General features: G+C 47.1%; 1 protein-coding gene across 5 annotated transcripts in view; it reads left to right on the forward strand.

Moving 5' to 3' along the window:
• vav2 (vav 2 guanine nucleotide exchange factor) overlaps positions 1-19,249 on the forward strand; it is a 171,825-nt gene that overhangs the window by 109,802 nt on the left and 42,774 nt on the right. For all 5 annotated transcript variants that reach the window (XM_076029845.1, XM_076029846.1, XM_076029847.1 and 2 more), the window contains exon 3: positions 12,238-12,296. In XM_076029845.1, the coding sequence (XP_075885960.1) occupies positions 12,238-12,296 (59 nt within the window). The remainder of the gene's footprint in view (positions 1-12,237; positions 12,297-19,249) is intronic.

Raw genomic sequence — 19,249 nt, forward strand, 5'->3', positions numbered from 1 at the left:
TAAATACTATGTTGTTGTTTTGTTTTTTTTTCTCTTAAACTGATGCACAGCAGACTTCCCTTTCTTCTGCAATCAGCAAAAACACACCTTCACGGACGGTGTGTTTGTGCACTGCTTTCGACTGCTGCAAGCGCGTGCGATCTCTCCTGCTGGCTTGAATTGCTCTCCGGTTGCCTTGCGCTCCTCTTCAGCTGTCAGAGGCATTCGGTGTCCCACGGACAAGGTCTTAATAGCGGCCGAGCAGAGGGGACGGGGCTTCTAATGGGGGCTCTTTGTTCACTTGTCACTTCCGCTGCCTCCCTTGGAAACGTCCCCGACAAGCCAATCAGGTGAGGCCGCTTTGGCTCAGGGGCCACTGTGACGCCGACAGCGGACTGAACTTCTCTCTTTTTGTGAGCGCGCCTGCTTCTTTTCCCCGCAGCGCATGCGTTTGTGACTCCTGTGAAGCGAGCCGCATGCGAATAACAACAGCACGCCGTCCCTCTCGTGTACACAAAACCTGCAAGCAGATGCGTTTTGTTGGAACGCTGAGATATGCTTGTGCAGAGCGCCGACCAAAGGCGCTATTCTTCATCTATTCTCTATGTGAGCGGATGCATTTTAAGTCCACCCCCCCCTCCCTGGAGTGGATTTGAATGCTTCCCGCTTTTTCTTTTTTCTTTTTTTTTTTTGAGAGGTGAACATAAAGGTAGCCTCCCCCACTGGGTAAACGCTGCGCCGTGTGATAAGGGATTTTATGGAGGAGGGAGTAACGCCGAGTTGAGGGAAGCAGGAAAACAACAAGAAAAAAAAATTTAAAAAAATTGAAAAATGGGATCTCGGTCCTCCGCCATGTGAGCGGAACGTGAAGCAGCAGCGGGGTGGGTCACGGCGGAATTTGTCTTCTAAGAAGACCAGAGAGCAGGACGTGAAGTCGCTGTTTGTTTGTTTGTTTGTTTTTCTTCGCAGGAGCAGCCGCCCTGCCGCCGACATGCCTGAAGGAAAGCGCTTAAGCCTTATTGTCTGAATTACCTTGGATAATATCATTGTCACGGCTGGTAATACGTCTCTGCGGGCGGGGGACGCCTATTGTATGGAATTGGATGTTATGGTTCTCATTGTCGCGCACCTCGTCTAAATATGTAGATGCGTTAAACACAACCGTTCATTATTATAACCATCATTACTGTTGTGAGTGGCCTTGGTTGCATTTTTATGCCATCATCGTAATCATATGAACCTAATTTCTTGTTTCTTTTTTTTTTTTCCGTATCGGAGACGTTAGATTCCCTTCCAAATTTTGTTTGTTCGCACTCGTTACCGCGAGACCCGAGGAGATAAGTGCTCCGCCGGCTGAGAGCGGCTCAATCGCGCCGCGCTGGGCCATCGGCGCGACAAAAAGGGCATCGATCGCTCCCCCATTAAAACGCCTAGGATGCACCGCCGTGCACATTGTCCGGACGATTTAAGGCCATGAATTGTTAATGCCTGCCTGGCGGAGCGCCGGCGCAACACGCCCCAACACCATGGAGAAAAAAAAAAAGGCCTGCCACGCATCCCTGTCCCACAGCCATCACATCTCTCACATCTCTACTTGATGTTTAAACCCAACCTCCTACGATTGGTTTCCTTTGCTGGGGGGCGTGGCCAGCCTTCCCCTCCGAGGCCAGCTGGATCACGTGCACTGGTGTAATCCCGTGCACCCGCTACGCCCTCTTGCCAATCCAGCGTGGAGTGGGCCGCGATGTGTCCAAGTCAAACACACGTACACACACACACACACACACACACACACACACACACACACACACACACACAGGCTCAGGTGTCTCTGTTTGATAAGGACTGTGTGGAAGTGTTAGCCTCATCAGGCCCAGGCCCACCTCATTGTGGGAAATCCTATTTCCTCCTCCTGGTCTTTACAGCTCCGTCCTTATCGCCATCGCACTCCCTAAAGCCGCAAAGCCTTGTCTCACCACACAACCCGGCAGCTTTGTGTCAAGCGTCTGGCGCACACAAGGGCAAATAATCTGACACGGTGTATTGAAAGATTTTATTTATTTTTTTATCTGTGTAAAACAACCTCTTTTTTCCCCCAGGTACTATTAATGCCAGAATCTACTCCTAAAGCTGCGTAGTGAAGCCCCCTCCTGGATGAAGTGTTTGTGTCTAAGTGTGCGACTCATTCAGAGGAAACACAATGAGGCTGTAACATATGTGCGTCTTGAGTTAGTCACATACAAATCTGCCACGCTACAAAGAAGTCAATGGGCGGCTACGCATCGCAAGGCCTTGTTGTAACCTTGTTGGCCTGGTAGAACTGCTGATGACATAATATAGTTATTATTCAGTGCTTCTTCCTGTGATATTAACTCATAACTTGTCCTTGTGGTTTATACATGATTCCTGTTGTGCCATAAGATACCGCAAGGGGGGAAAAAAATGCCAATAGCTTTACCCAAGCACGTAACTCACACAAAGTAAAAAGTAGCATAATATGAAGTCACAAAACATGCGGTCTTTGCGTGAGGATTCGTGTGGTCTGAATGTCCGTTATTGATGTGTATTTGGACTTTATACACACAGTGTGTGTGTGTGTGTGTGTGAGAGGCCTTTATATTTGAAGTCTGCTCATCAGGCCTTTCAACTTTCATTCTATCTGCATCCTTTTGCTGTGCTGTACGTCCTTGCCACATCAGGCCAGCAAAGTCAATGACAAGAGTTTTCCTCTCAGGAGGAGATAAAGAGATGTTTTTTCTCTCGTCGCCGTTTCTTCTTCATTCCTGCCTTCGGCGGAAGCTGTAGCGCTTTAGGGGAAACGGCGGCGACTTTATCTTTATTAAACTTTTCTTGTACACATCAAACTCACTGTTCACTTTGCCGTCTGCTGAGCATTTCCCTTAAATCCTGATAGGGATTTCTTGCAGCGGCAGGTTTTTTTTTTTTTATCACCGTGTTTGCCTGCTTCCACTGGAGAAAGAGCGGAATGGAGCCTATAATAACTGGTGGATTGCCCGAAGATGTGAGAAAGGTGGAAGTGAGGTGGAGCTGTGAACAGCAGGAGGAAATAGAGATCATAAAATTGATAAAGTCCTAGTAACGCATTTGGGGAATTCTGCTCTTGGCTGTCGCCATTGGGACTGTCAATAAAGCTGTCCCATTTCATTTTTATGGCGTCGTATACACTGAATAAAACCCCAAACAAGCCCCCCCTTGAGTTCCTAGTTTGGCACATGTCCTACTTGATCAACACAGACATTTTTACGCTGAGTGAGCCCATGTTAGCCATCGCCTGAGTTGCTCGGTTGGCACATGTCCCACCCAATCAACACTGCCACCGCCATGGGGCGTAAAAAAAGTAACATTTGAGCTTGTTTTAAGAAGCTTTACCAGAGAAGGTGGGTAGAGCTTAAGTCTGAGGGGAATGTGTCTTAATTTAAGCAACAAATCCAAAATCTGGGGATTATGTGGTTTTGGTAAAACCATCAATTTGTTGTCAAGTGAAAGTGGGATGCTCCTGCCTCCGTGAAGTGGGCAGATTGATGTTGATATTACCTGCTAGAAGAGTTTATTTCGATAAAACCATACTAGTGTATCCTGAAATAATCTTTTGTCACCAGGTTCATTTACATGGAAACTTTTTTTTTTTTTTGGTTCAAAGCGAGGGATCAGATTGTCCCGTTTAACCGAACACGAAAGTGATTGAATTGATTTGTGGGTTCCCCAAATGTCGTGCACTCTGACGTAGGCTGTTTACTTATTTATTTATTTATTTTTGCATAATCACAAACATAGCTATGGAGTCGCATTAATATTTAATAGAGAGATGCTAGCTCGACTAGACAAGCTTGGTGGTTTATTTTGGCTTTATTCTGAATCTGCAACACCAAAGAAACATCGTCCTGGTTGGACCGACCAACTTTGTCCGCCCTGCGGCACGATCGTTAATTTTCGTTAATTTGTAATGCACAAAGCTGCAACAACGGGAAGAAATGCGATGTGCCATTTGCACGGACTCCGAACTGATAGAAAACCAGGGTCACGCCACTAAATCCCATCCGACTGACATTTCAATGGTGTTGGTGGCCAATTTGATCAGAACGAAATCTTTGCGGAATTTTGCACTTGGCCATCGCAATGGGGGCTGTCAATAAGCTGCCCGTTCCAATTTATAGCACATCACACACTGAATGAAGCCCAAACAAGCCGTCCCTTGAGATTTTGGTGACGTGATTTTAATCAGGTTGTCGTCTCATTCCATCTCCTACAGTCTGTGTAAAAGCACCTACAGTGCAGCGCAGTTTACCCCGACGGTTGAGTCTGGACAGCTTAGCAGCATTCCAAATATTTGGCATTCTACTTGCACAGATATCTGTTGCGGTTCCCTTTGCAACATTGGTCTCTTGACATCCCGCTGACAGCCGAGGGTGTTCTGACCCTCAGCCCAACAGCGAGTGACACTCAAGCATCGCTCAAAGACGGCCAGCCCTGCTGCACGCCGTGACGACTGAGGCGTCGTTGACGCTCCGATGGGTCGTAAACGTGATAACGGCTGATAAATGGGCTAAAAATGCGGAAGGTCGCTCGGGGGAGTCTCAGTCATCCTGGTATTGCAAATGTCAAAGACGTGTTTGGGGAAGAGGAGCTAAATACGCTCGCTGTCTTATACCAATTCCTCCAATCCTCCAGCACTTTCGGTGCTTTGGCTACGGCTGTGATTTCTCTCTGCTGCGTGTTTGGATTTGATCAATGTGTCAATTTATTGCTGGACTCAAATGATCTGTTATCATCTGCCGAACAGCAAAATATGTTCCTGGATTGTTTTTATTTAAGAATTGAAAAAAAAAAAAAAAAAAAAAAAAACCCTCCGCACTCAATATTTGTGCCATGAAATTATCCCCCAACCCTAAACCCCCAATAGAAATGTTCGGCCTCTGTTGGCTTTTTTGCTGAGGCTGATACATTTCTCGCTCTTGCCGACAGTTGCGTTTTCAGATCAGCGTGAGATGAGTTTCACGCGCAGCCTTTTGTAGGAGCTGTTGCCTGGGTTTTTCTATCGGGGGAGAAGTTCCTCTACATCACTCACAGCACACCCAAGCTGTTTCTTTGTTGTTGTTGTTGTTGTTTTTTTTCTTCTTCCAATTATATAGTTTTAATTAAACTCCCATTTTGGGAGGCTTTGCAAATTATTTTGGCATTTTCTGGGAGGGGATTCACGCGCGCAAACAAACCAGATTAGGATCCTCACAGAGGCGTTCAAGATGAAGGAGGCTGTCTAATTCTCTCCATCCTTATAGTTTACAGTCCCCTTTTCTTCACTGTAGTTGTGAAAACAGCAAGATTTTACCATTTAAAGAACGAGCTGTTCACCCAGAGTCCTCTCTCTTTTCGTTGAAAGCTCTCTAAGTTTTTCCCGTCCTCTGAGATAAGAATCCCAAAAGGCGGCCAGCGTGCTTTCAGGACTTTTTAGACAGTGCATCAAGAATTAGATTTGGAGGGAGTGCCATCAAAAATGTGGAGGAAAAGCTTTCTTTTCTAGTAATAGCCTCAGATATAACGCTATGGACTGCAAATGTCTCGGGCATTAGTCCTATTGAAAGCAGTTTTGTCTTCTGTTTTCTGGATGCAGGGTTGGGTTAACAATCAAAATATTGCCGGGGGGAGTTGGCCTCTTCTATTTTGGTTATTCCACAGCGCGAGACCTCATTTAAATGAGTATTAGCAAAGAACAAAGTAGCAATTCCATTATTTGATAAGCGGGAGGGTGCGTTTATGACACTTTGATTCTTCCGAGACTGGATTTTTACACAAATCCGGCCACGGCAGAACAATAATCCGCGCTGCTTCAGCAGATGTCCTCAGCGGAAGGATCCTTGTCTGCTGAGTCACCAGATGCCCACGAGTTCTCCCTAAATCTCCACCACTCCAACGGCCTCCCTTTATCATCAATGAAGTGCTTCTGAGCTAAATCTGTTGAGATAAGCTGCATTTTCTCTCTTCTATTTTCGTACGGCCGGGACTAATTTTATCACAAAGTCGGCCTGACCGTCGCAGCTCGCAAACAGATTCCCTCAGTCGTGACGCGGATCTATTCCGGCAGCATTCACGTCAACCTTTCAAAAACCCACGCTCCGCCAGCTTTATGGTGAAACATGATGCTTTATGGTGCAAGTAAATCCACAGAGGGAGCAATTTTTTACTATACTGGTTTACAACCTGTAATTTAATCACTTTGGAAATAAAACCCAATGATGACTCGTGTTTACAGCCCGACCTCAAGCTTTGCTTTGCGAGCGCGTCTTCGCCTTGCAGCCACAACCAACAGACTTGAACTGGAAATTGTCCCGCATCACTTCACTGGGCTGAAAGTTGATGGCAAATACGAGTTCCCTAATATCTAATACGAATGCCTTTCGATAACTGAAAACAACTCTTTCCATTTCAAAACCCCCATTAGGATTTGTTGCATTCAATCTGGAGCTCTCTTCCAGGCATCACTTTTTTCTTCTTTTTATGTTCCATCTGATGAAGAGCGACTCCAGGAACCCAGGAGGTTCGGGAAAGTAGCTTCCCTTCCGTGGCGGATGAACGAATGTTTGCCGCGAGCTTCTTCTCCTCCCCTGCGGCGGAGACGATCGCATTCCGGGCGGCAGCGACGTCGCCGCTTCCTTATTTGCATCGACTTTTGCCGAGGCTCGGACCCCGCGCTTCTGCCCGTGACGCTCCTGCCGCCAGAATCAGCAGACCTGCACGCAGCGCGTCGCCAGATAATGAGTGCCGGCTGCTTTTGTTATAGGCCTTGGCAGGGAGGAGCTCACAACACGGCGCTTTCATCTTCCCGCCGCTGCTGCAACGTAGGCTGAGCTCCGTACGTTGCTTCCAATTTGCACCGTTTGCCCCCCCCCTAGGCCCCCCCCATACCTCCCCCCGCGCCCCCCCGCCCCCAACTACCACCACCCTCCTGCTGGCATCAGCAAAGGTCTCGCGCGGATCAATTCTCAAGGTCTCGAAGCTAAATAAGCTCTAAAAATTGATCTTTTGGCTCGAGCGCGCAACAACCGGCCGGCAGGAAACGACTTTCAGCGGCTGGTGCCGCCGGGTTTAACCCCGCACGCATCTTTCGATCGGCAAGACAGGCGGCGGTGCGTCACACTCGTGGTCTGACGCCCCCTGCAGGTTTTTCTTGGCCGGCGCCGTCCGGCGCTGAGGGGCAAACGGGGCCTTTCAGGGTCGGCTCCGGCCAAACCCGGAGGCTTTCCTTGCGGCTTCGGCCGCACACACACACACAAACGCACGCACACACACACACACACACACACACACACACACACACACACACACACACACACAGCGAAATCCCCTGTAATCAAGCAGCGGCGAGGTCCCGCTCTGAGGAGATTTAGCAAGACGTGGCAGGTGCCAATCCGACCTCAATCAGGATTTAGTCCGAGCCCAGCGACGGTATTCCACGACATTAACATGAGCTAATGCCCAGGGCACCAGTGGCAGCCAATCATGCCTTCATTTGACCAAGCGCAGGGGACCCGGAGACCTTCGCATAATAGGTTTTGCCGGCTTGGCCTTGAAATCTCGTCTTTCGACTCACTTTTTTGCAGGCAGACCTCACGCTAAACAGCATTAAGGCGTTCGTAGAGCCGCCTTTAAACTCCGAGCGCGGTCCACGAATCAGAACAAATTGCCGAAAAACAGCGTTTCTGTACGTGCTCCCTACCAGAGGAGGAGCAGGAGGAGGAGGCGGAGGAGGTGGTGTCATTCTGCCTCACGGCACATCAGGGATATTTATATGTGTGTGTGTGTGTGTGTGTGTGTGTGTGATTATGTATTTATTTTATTAATTTGCAAGATGAAAGGGCGCGAGCCAAGAATGAGAAAAGGCACAGATTTAAAAAAAAAAAAAAAAAAAAAGGAGGTCTGAAAGTGACAGAAACTCCCAGAGGCAGTGGGACAGTGGGGCACACGCACACACACACACACGCACGCACACACACACACAGATCAGCCATGCCTCCTCTGTCTGTCTGTCTATTATTGATGTTGGGCACGCTGGGTTCCCACTGAGCCATCTGTTCTCAGCTCGCTCACTCTGTGCCCCCTTTTCCTTTTCTGCTCGGTGCCTACCGCCACTCTGGCAGGCCGCGGCTGCCAGCTCCCGCTCTGCCGTCCTACACACTTTCGGAAATATCTCGAATTACGGGGGGGAAAAAAAAGAACCACATTCGAAACAGAAACAGAAAAGGGTTTCTGCATGAATCCACGCGGCACTCTGGATGCCTTCCAGCGCGCCCATTGATCTGCTGCGTGGTCCAGATCCAATGGCGTTACGGCTGTGCGGGGCATGAGCAGAAATGGGCAGCGGAGCGGGCCGTTTTTCAGCGACGGGACTGCCAGTGGTCCGGCGCTGCTTGTTTTCAGAAGGCTAATCAAATCCCAGCCCCCGACCTCCCGCTGATAAGAGCATATGGCCGCAGGTTTGATTTCATTGGGCTCGTAATTGATGGCCCGCACATATTTCAGCCCGGCCCGCGTTGCCATTGGTAACGGGCTCTTCTTCGGTCCTCCCTCCCACCCGATTGGCTGCGAGGGCCCCCGGTCACGCCACATCTCGCTCGCTCGGGCCCCAGCTGGGACGGAGGCCACATGTGGTGTGACTGGAGAGGGCCGAGGGTGGCGCGTGTTTGCAAACATTCGACTCGGACTTCCGGTTAATCCGCCGGTGCAATTCTTGTCCCCACGGTCTCTTCATCTTTCCGTCTAGCGGACAAAGGCACGCACGCACGCACGCGCGCGCACACACACACACACACACACACACACACACACACACACACACACGCTGCCTGGTAGACTCGTACAGAAACTGACAGCACAAATAAAGATGCAGGCGGCCTCTGACTATTTGCTCTTCAATAACTGTTACCTTTGTTCAGAAGAAGAATTCCACCAACCAACATGTTGATAACCATGGCAATTTTTGTATATGGCTGTATAGCCATACTTAGCGTATACTGACTCATATTTCCTCACTTTAGTGGGCCAGTTCTTCAACAGCTGATATATGATGATATATTATTATAGATTATATAAATGATAAATTATTAAACAATATATAGATTATATTGGCATTATGATAATTATAACATAATTTAATTGTTTTAATTGTAATAATTGTTTTTCCTATTTTTTTTCTTATTCATTTTCTTTTCCAATTTTTTGCGGCCTCCTTAGCGCCCCCACATGGTGGCCTCCCACTATGAAAACCACTGGGTTATGAGACCGTGCTAGCCGCCGCGCCAATCCGGCAAAGCGCTCTGCATCGACACCTGCATTTAACTGAATCACCCCAGGCTGTAGAAGTGGGTCATGCGAGGGTGAGCACTTGCCAGAGGCTTTGGGGCGCGGGGATAACAGCAAAATATCACCACAGCAACGGAAATCTAAACCTACACGATTTCCCGTGACTGGTCGTTCGCTTTTTCCTCGAGGGGTTAAAAGTAGCTTTGTTCTACGGCAGAACCCTCAGATTTAAGACCCCCCTCCTCACCCACAAGGAGGCCTGGGAGGGGCAACGCAGGACGAGAGGGAAAATAATAATGTGCGGGGGATTCAAAGGCTTTGACCGAAGTCGAAGGATCACTAGAAGGTGAAAAGAGGCAGACGGGGGGGCGGGTGGACCACCTTTGGAGTGAGACAGGAGTGGAATTATTGGCCGAGAAATAAAGGAGATGGTGAATAGATGACCTATCAAAGGCTGGACCAGACTGTAAAAGTCCTTTGGGTTTTGGTCATTAAATTCTCAACTCTGTGCTGCAAACAGGGGTTTGGTGGAAAGAAGATCCGCGTGCACGGTCCGCTCGCCCGTCAGCTGCCATGACTCGAAACCTTTGTGTAATGCAGGCCCTGCGTTTCCCTTGAGAACTGGAACACACAAGTTGTTGTCCTGGCGGGGTTTAGTTGAGCAAGAGTGGATCCAAGGTTTTAGTCTTGAGGAGACGTAACAACAAACAACAAAAAAAAAATCCAGTTTATTTATCTGTGTGTGTTGGACTGCGATTAAACCCATTAAATGTCTGACAATTACGGCTGTCAGTCGATTAGAATTTTTAATCGCGATTAATTGCAGAGTGTCCTTGGTTAACTCGCGATCAATCGCAAATTAATTCTGATAATTTGTGCGTTAGAAAAACCAGTGCACGTTAACGACAGCCCTACTGACAATGTTTAACAAACGTGGCTTTCATCCTTTTGGATTGATTTGAATTTTTCAGGTATCCTAAAAATAAATAAATAAATAAATAAATAAATAAATAAATAAACAGAAAAAACTAATTGCTCTTATTTTTGTGCCGGGTGCTGAGTCTCGCTCGATGATGCATGGAACCTCTCGGCAGGAGATGCTCTGCGCTGGCACGCTGTCTCGCCTCATGCCCCGCCCCCAACCCGTGGACAAACTGGCCCTGCCCTTCACTGGCCCGGAGCCAGTAGCGCCTCCCAACCCCCTAAACGTTGAACAGACCTATCGCTGAGCCAGATGTGACCGCAAGCTGATCACCCCCACCTCCCCACCCCAAGTGACAACAACGACAGAATAAACGCTCAATTCATCCATCCATCCTCTGTCGGTCCAACTGTTCTGTTTGCGTTTTTTTTTTTTTTTTTTTTTTTAAACACAAACTGTTATCCCCACCACCACACACACACACACACTGAAAAGCAATAAGGAGACACAAAAGACCGGGGCTGATAATGACGCAGTGGCAGTTTGCCATATGTGAGTCCTCCCCTGCAGCGCCGGCGGGTCGACTGAACACTGGTACCCAGCAGCACAAGAAGTACACCCACTGTAGCCTATTTAAAATATAAAAAAAAAAAAAAAAAAAATTATTACATTAGTAATAAAGTCTTTAATTACTGTTTTGCTTCCTCCGCCTTTGTGTCTCTACAAGGCTTTAAAAAAAAGGGTGGGTGATTAGGCGTGTTTGTAACGGCGGTTCGCTCTTGTAGCGACTACAAACAAACACCCTCTTCACCTTCCTCATTAAGGTCCCGCGTAATGGAGCGGCTTGATGTAAGTGTATGCGGAACAGCCCTCGCCCCACTTTTGATTATGTTAGAAGTGAAGAAAAAAAAAAAAAAACCCTCTAATGGAGGAGCTGGAGAGGCCTTGCGGTCAAGAGAGCCGGGTGCTCCTCGCTCCCCCCCGGTGGAGGGCCTCCTCTTCGCAGTTAGCGCATTAGCGTCGCCATGTCCCACCGTCGCATTGTTTCCAGTCAAGGGGCAGAGAGGTTTTTTTTATGTGTGTGTGTGTGTGTGTGTGTGTGTGTGTGTGTGTGTGTGTGTGTGTGTGTGTGTGTTGAGAGGCAGCGAGAGACGCACCTGTCAAGTTCGAAGGGGCTCCGACCGATAACAGTTTCCTCTTCCCTGTCGAGGAGAGGAAGACAGCTAGAATCCACCCAGCGGCAGCGAATGAGGCATAGTAGGAAGTGTGTGTGTGTCTGTGTGTGTGTGTGTGTTGTTATGATGGAGGTCCCCTCTTCTTCCTCTTAAACGCGCCTCCTCTGCGTCTGCAGGCCCGCGGTTGCTTGCTCTCAAACTAAAATAAGGGAAATTCTCGGGGAAAGCAAGGAGTGAGTTGAGGGGGGTGGGAGGGCGGTCGGATGGAAAGAAGGGCTCAGGTGTCGGAGTGACATGTGTTAGATACACGTGTTCGACGGTGGCGGCCGCTCATCCGTGACGGCGTCTCCAAGGGTGACGCCAGCAGCGCCGTGGTGTTTGCAACGTCTGCCGTCGACACCGGGGGGTGGGGGCGTGGGGGGGGGGCTGTCGAAGGGGATGAGACGTTTAATGGCCGCCCGTAAATATCAACCCTTTCACTTGCAAGCTTTAGAATGTTTCAGCTTTCGTGAAACAACACAAGCGCTGTTTGCCTTTTCCCCTCCGTCGTCTTGAGGGACTCGGCAGCCGACATTCGGCATTTTCACGTTTTGTTTTTGTTTTTTTGTTGTTGTCACTTTCTAATTGTTTTTGTCTGTTTTCCCACCGCCGTTGCCTTCACCAAATTGTTTAATTGCGCTGTCAGCCGCGTGGCTGGCGGCGCGTCGGGTGAACCTACCTCGCAATTAGTCCGGATCAATCGGGGGCGGGGGGGGCGACGAAGCGAAAGAAAAACGAATGCATCTCAAACACTTTGCACTGACTGTTTCTGTTTCTGTTTCTTCCTCCTCCTTCGTGTCGCTCCAGGTGATCTCCGCCCTGTCCAGGATCTCCCAGCACAGCATCGCACAGATCAAAGGCATCAGGTACGCCCCTCATTGTCATTTCGCACTCTTGCTTGCCCGAGCGGCGTCGGCAGTGCCGTGTGGGTGAATGCTCTCCGCGTTCCCTCGCGGACCTGTAAGCCGCGAGAGATGGAACGCAGCTATTAACGTCTTCCGCTCATTTGGCCGCCGATTTGCATTTTTTTTGGCAATCAGCCGAGGCTTTTAGATGCCGGCGCTCTTTAGAGGGCGCCCGAAATTCTCCTCCTGCAACGCGATCCCATCTGTCACTCAGACAATACTTCTGCGCTGGAGTAAAGAGGCTCTCTCACGCCGTGTGGATATGTTTCGGGGGGAAAAAAAAAAAAAAAAAAAAAGACACTCAAATTGTTTATCAAGCAAGAAATAATATCTCCCCTCATTCACTCAAGCAGCAGACCGGTTGCTCGCTAATGCCTGATTTAAAAAAAATAGACGAGGAACAAAAGACTTTTCAATTCAGCTGTTCACTGAGACGCAATACAGATGTTTCATTCACTCAGTCTCTCCTAGCAGCAGCTGGAGTTTTTCCCTCGATGTCTTCTTCTATGTTTTTGCCATGCATTCATGTGGCAGGGTTACAGCGCCACTGACAGCCCTGGCGTACATACTGCAGCATTGTTTTCTTTTCTTTTTTTTAATGAAAAAGGTAAATCGTTTTTTTTTTGTTTTGTTTTGTTTTGTTTTTGTCTACCTAGCAGAAAAAAAACAAAACAAAAACCACTGATGAATTCCTTTTAGCTGTAAAGGAAACTCTGACTTCTGACTCCACATTAAAACTGCCTGAGGACAACCGGTTGGCATCAAGAAAAGTATCGATTGTGATTATCACTTCCTGTTTGTGTTTTTTCTGAACTCATATTGATCACACTGTGAACTACGCACTGTTGCTTCTTTCATTACAAGTAACCAAATCACTGCTGGAAGGGCATGAAATGGAAACTTTGACCTGAGACATAATATTGATACTCTTTTATGACCTTTCTGGCCACTGTAGTTTTAGCTCAGCAATGTTCCAGAACAATAGAAATATAATATTTTGGATTTTTGATACAATGATGAATTATGTCACTACAAACAGTATCTTTACTTCAAGCAAATGCCCCCTGGCCACTGTGATTTCCATACCGCAGATCATACTTTCACATCAAATCAGACAAGCGGGTTTGAAGGTGTTCTGCTTCCGCTGTCCGTGACTTCCCTACTTCATCGTTTACTGGCTGACAGACGCACAGCAGCCAGTCTTCCCACCTCCATCTCTAATTCCCTCGTTACTAGAATGGCTAACAATGTCCGAGGCCTGGTGCTGTGTGGTCAAGTATAAACAGAGTGTACTGCTCTCGGGCAGTCCATAAAAAAGTAACAGTTTATTCTGACACACGTTGGCCTTTGAAACAGTCTCCACACGCGACTCGCGGATATTCTGCCTAAGGAAAGGTCAGCTGCTTGGAACATTTTCAGGGACCCCCTCGGAGCTTCTGTTTCACGTGACCAAGCCCTGTCAACATTGTAAACACAAGGAAAGGAGCAAATATTCATTTTATTATTTTTTTAACATTTACTGAGCCCTACGTATAGAGATGAAGTCGCAAAGTGACTTTGTTATTGAGAGAACGTCGTCATGATTGTTTGGGAAATTATCGTTTTTGTGTTTTAGTCACAAATCACATCCGTCACCGTACGGCCTTGGTTATCTTCGATGCAACTAATGTCCTCCAAACATAGAGACGTGACAGAGAAAAAACATGAATCCGTTCATTCATTCATTCATTCATTCATTCATTCATTCATTCATTCATTCATTCTCAGCACCCACTTCCTGCACAAAGGTTTGCTGGATCCAGTCCAAGTGGGATTACACCCTGGACAAGTCGCCCATTTATAACAGAGACAAAACAAAACATAAAAACAAGAAATCCAGACTGATCTTATAGTTTCCCTTTCAGCGTCGGGAAATAATTCCTTAACGAGAATCTGATTTAGTTAAAAGACTCGATATGTCGAGGCCTTTGCCTATGCCTGTTGCTACCTGGTAAACTTGGACGCCTGTAGTTTTATTACATTTGATTGCTTCTGTGTGAGAAGCAGCAGTAGGAGCAGCAGAGGCCTTGATGACGGGAGTGAAACAGATGGACTTGCAGTCCGAGTAGCCTCAGAAAAAACGGACATCTCACAAAGAAGAGATATTTATTTATTATTGCCAGACACCGAGACAACAAGCCAATGGTCCCCGACCATTTCAGCCGGGGCGCCACATCAGTCAGCCGCCGCTGCCAAGCCACTGGCACGTCCATTGACCTTCTGTCGAAGCTCATTGATCTTGTCTGCGATGGCTGCACGCTCTGTACAGGCAGCAGAGCTTCCCTCTCTCGCTGCGTTCAGCGTTCTAATGCCAGACGGACACAGAGCTTTCATTTGTGCGCGGACGTTCTTGGATGCAACAGAAGAGGCGATTGAATATTCAAGCGTGCGTCTCCGCGCGCCGCCGACTTGTTTCTGCCGGGATTCCTTTTAGTTGACTCGTTGAGTCCCCAAACAGGAAGGGATCATTTGAACATTTGAGAGTTAATCTCAGATTTGTCACCTTAGTAAAAAACAAACAGAGCCACAAGAGACTGACGTCTAGTCCCTGTATACACACACACACACTCATGCATACACATATATAATGTATAAACCTTAATTGGTTAAAAAAAAAAATAATAATAATAATATGGGATTCTTGTGGGAAAAAACACAGTTGGATTTAAGGAAATATATATATGTATATATATATATATATATATATATATATATATATATGTATATATATATATATATATATATATATATATATGTACACATGCATTGGTTGGTTTATTTGCCAACCAAATAAACCATTTTTATTTGCATCTTCAAATAAACCAACAACGAAGAAAAGGGAGGAGATATCCAGTCTTTTGGGTGCACAGGGCCACCGTAGTTTGCTGGACGCGGGCGAATGAAAGACGCTACAATCTAAAATGTAACCACTTGATGTCGCGGTTTCTTCTTCAAAATCTCCAAATATTCCACACTTAAACCTTTAAATCCGAGTTTCACACCCATGCCTTCCAACAATTCTTTAAAAATTCTTCCTCAAAGCTAAAACAGCATTCCTCGCGTCATAAAGTATGAATCCTCTCTGCGCCCAACCGAGATGTGCTGCTCCTGTCGCGTGCCTCGGGACTTGACCTTGTGTTTGTCAGAGCTCATCACGACATAAGCCACGCGTCATCCCCCTCCTCTGCTTCCAAGCCTCCTGCCCCCCCCACCCCCCATTCCGCTTAACATCAGTGCTGTCCTCATCTCACCCTGACCGCCAGCTCAGCCCAGTTTCCTTTCCGTCCCAGTTTGTCTCTGATCCCCACCGCTGTTGTGTGTTGGGGCTTTCTCTCGGGCTGCCTTGGGATCAGTAACGCCGAAGAAGCTACAGCACGGCTCGATAGACGTCTGAGGAGGCGGATGTTTTTCTTTTTCTCCTGTGGGTTTTTTTTTTTTTTCGTTTTTTTTAGCCAATTAATGTTTATACATTAAAAATGTGTGTATGGATGAGTGTGTGTGCGTGTGTATACATTTGTGTCTACACACACATATTTATATATAGTTTAAATATCCAAATATAGAAAACAGTAAAATGTAGCTTCTTCGAATTTAAGGTTAAAGCTATTGCTATAACACTCACACTTGACAGTGTGCAAAATTATCATTATAAGATGAACTGTTTCATCCCAATATATTTACATGTTCCAGACGCAGAGATCATGGTTTGAAATTGTCTGCCTGATGAAACGTCCACCCGTTTCAGTTTTAGTTAAAAAAAAAAAAAAAAAAAAAGAAAACTGAATGATGCGCCCCGCCTCCAGCGGTGCCTCGCCTCCTTTTTCCCCTCTGCGAAAAGTCTCTTGTGGCCTTTCAGATGCCACACACAAATTTTAGCGCTTGGACTTTATTGCGCAAACAAAGTAGCCCATAATAAATTGCATCTTCACGCAGTGCGCTTCGCTGCGCCGCACGGCCACTCCTCATTCCTTGCTTGAAAGCGTCCCGCGTGCTAATAAAAGCCAGTAAATGTTGCGGAAATAACTCACACATGCAGCCGAAGAAAGGAAGAAAGGATCTTTCTTATGTGTGATGTTCATTCATTTCTTTATTTTTTTCCCGCCCAGCATTGCCCCCCCTCCGCCCCCCCCAGGCGAGAAGAAAACGGAAAGAAAAACTGCCTTTCTAGCTTTTAAAGTGGCACCGAGAGGCTTCCGCGGGCTGTTGTGGTCCAGTAAGTGGCGGAGTGCGGCGGCTTTCTCTGGCTGCAGCGATTTTATTGACCCGTGCAGAAACGGAGCCGCGTCCTGGGAAGGGAGGCGGCCTCCCAGGCCGGTCGTTGGAGCCGCTTTCACACTCGGCGACTGCACTGATGTTCTGCTGTTCGACAACAGCCGATCAATGGGACACGCGCGGCAGCAACTCCCTTCGGAGCAGCCTGCGAGGTTGGTCGGGTAGATCACAGACGGTGCAGGATGCAGAATGATTACCTGAAAAGAACCGAATGGCAGGGAGGAGGGATAGAAAGAATGTTTTGATGGAGAAGTAAAGAAGTAAATTCTTAGGTTTGTATATATATTTTTTTTCCCCACCTCTGCCCATTGTTGACAAAGAAGCCTGATTAAGAATAGTTTTTGGATGGATAAGATTAGCTCACACCAAGTGAAACAAGTCAGCGTTCATTCAATTTTTAAATCCATTGTGAAATAATTGTTTTTAAAACCATCAAACTCTATAAAAAAAAAAATGAAAATGAATATGTTTTCAGTCTGCCTAAGTATTGACGCGATGCATAATCCATGAAAGGAAACTAAATCCAGTATTTTTAGCGTTTAATATTACTTGCCAGGGGGACATGTGTGTGATATTTGCTGAAATTTTTTGAAGAATGACTGTTTTGGGGGGCAATAACAAAACGAGTTTCAAGTTACACTAGTCAATATCAATTGCAATGAATTCAGAATTAAGCAATTTACACCCATACAGATACATTAGTAGGAACACAAATTTACAGTTAGTAAAAATAAAACTGAACTTGCTCCTCTCTTATCATCGACTGTTTCATCTCCAGTGTCCAGTGTGTAAAAATTTTAAGGAAGCCCAGTATTTAAGACAGCCTGCCTGATGTTTTTAGGGCCACTGTCAGGCGAGCGTCCTTAAACACTGGGCTTCCATAAAATATTGCTGTGCAAGATGGCAGCTAACTAGGAGTAAGACGCTTCTTTTATGTATATTCTTATATATATGAGAGCCATTCTAAGGGTAGAAAAAAAAACACATTACTTTTGTTGTACACGTTTGTTAATGTATTTATGGGCTGTATGTTAGGCTTTTACCAATATAAAATTAATAAACAAAGCCACATTTTTCACACTGGACCTTTAAATCAAATTCAAACTGCGCCAAATCGTACTTCAAGAGGGAGTTTCTCTCAAACACCGCACGCATCAGTCAGAGATGAAGGCGGAAACACCACAGACTTCTCCCTGAGACTGCTGTGTCTAAATTATACACATAAAGTACAAAGCAAAGACTTTAATATCCCAGCGTGAAGGGCACGTTTGCGCCCGCAGGACCATCAGGAGGTTTACCAATTAAAAAAAGAAAAGAAAGAGAGAACAAATGAAAAACACTTTGGAAAAGCCTTTGGAAACCCTTTGACCCGGCATCGACGCCGCCTATTGGACAACCGGCCAACGTGACGGCAGAGCAGAGCCGGGCGGCCGGGGAGGCCTGATGAAATTATTAACGTGTCTCAATCACACCTGCTTGCATTCTTCAGGCTTAATGAAACAGCGGTGGCCTCCGCCGCGCGGCCGCTCACAGCAACTCAGCGGCCGTTGGCGCCCGCGAGCGCGTCTCCAGCAAAACTACTGTGTAATTAAATTTTGCCCCGTGGGACTCCATTAATAACTTATAATATAATGCGCACTTCATTGTAGGAGGCCAACCGACGAGGCCGCGTTGTTGCTGTTATTACGCTCAGGAGGGAGGCGCCGTCTATTTCTGTTCACTCACTTATTTATTTATCTCCTTTTGCTCATAAGTGCAAGCGAGGAAACCACATAAATCAGCCGCGGCCGCTTTTTTTTTTCTTCTCCCCCGTATCCGTATACCTTAATAATAGCGCAGTAATTAGCTCTTGAAAATCCAGTGGTTTTAATGAAGTCAATCGCTTAAATCTTTCTGCAAATTTAATGAAAGGCGACCGCGTGGGCTGAGTTCGCAAGTCGGGCTGCCCGCCCGCCCGTGCGCGTGCACACGCGCGTCGGGAGAGGGATGGCGCACTCGAGGGCGACCCCCCGATCTTTGACTATTTAGCTGAGCATTCATTAACGCGAAAGCCGACGCACTGCCTCCTGGTGACCGCCGGTTTAATTACACTGGAGGTTAATTGTCGGCGTCGCGGCGCCATGTGACCTGTCCCGTACTGTCCCCGTCTTTCACCCGATCTTCCCATCCCCACCCCACCCCCACGTACACTTCATGTGAGTGAAGTCGAACTGCAGTGTAGGCGGAGTGGAATCGACGTCACGCGCATCTCTCATCCTTCCTATTGCTTTTTTTTTTCGGGCCGCGCCCCCAAATCACATGTTACCAAATCTGACATTCCTGGACAAATCTTAAAGTTGGAATCTTTGACTTCCGTACGAGGGGAAATCTGCAGACGTCGGCTAAGCCACGCGGTTTCCCCAATCACGGTGCAATGGCGACGAGCGGCAGGAGAATGATGTAATTGCAGGTTCTGTGCTATCTTTGCTCTCGTCGAGGGCGGAAAAAGCAAAGCTCAGGAATTTAGTCTGGAGTGCTGAATTGGGAGTGTGCGTTCCACTTTGCCTCTGTGCACTTTCGTAGCGTAGCTGGCTGAATCAATTGATTCTGCATGCATTCCAGAC

This window comes from Nelusetta ayraudi, unplaced genomic scaffold (genome assembly GCF_046127955.1).
Source record: "Nelusetta ayraudi isolate G7.1 ecotype Tasmania unplaced genomic scaffold, CSIRO-AGI_Nayr_v1 ptg000026l, whole genome shotgun sequence".
Classification (NCBI taxonomy): Eukaryota; Metazoa; Chordata; class Actinopteri; order Tetraodontiformes; family Monacanthidae; genus Nelusetta; species Nelusetta ayraudi.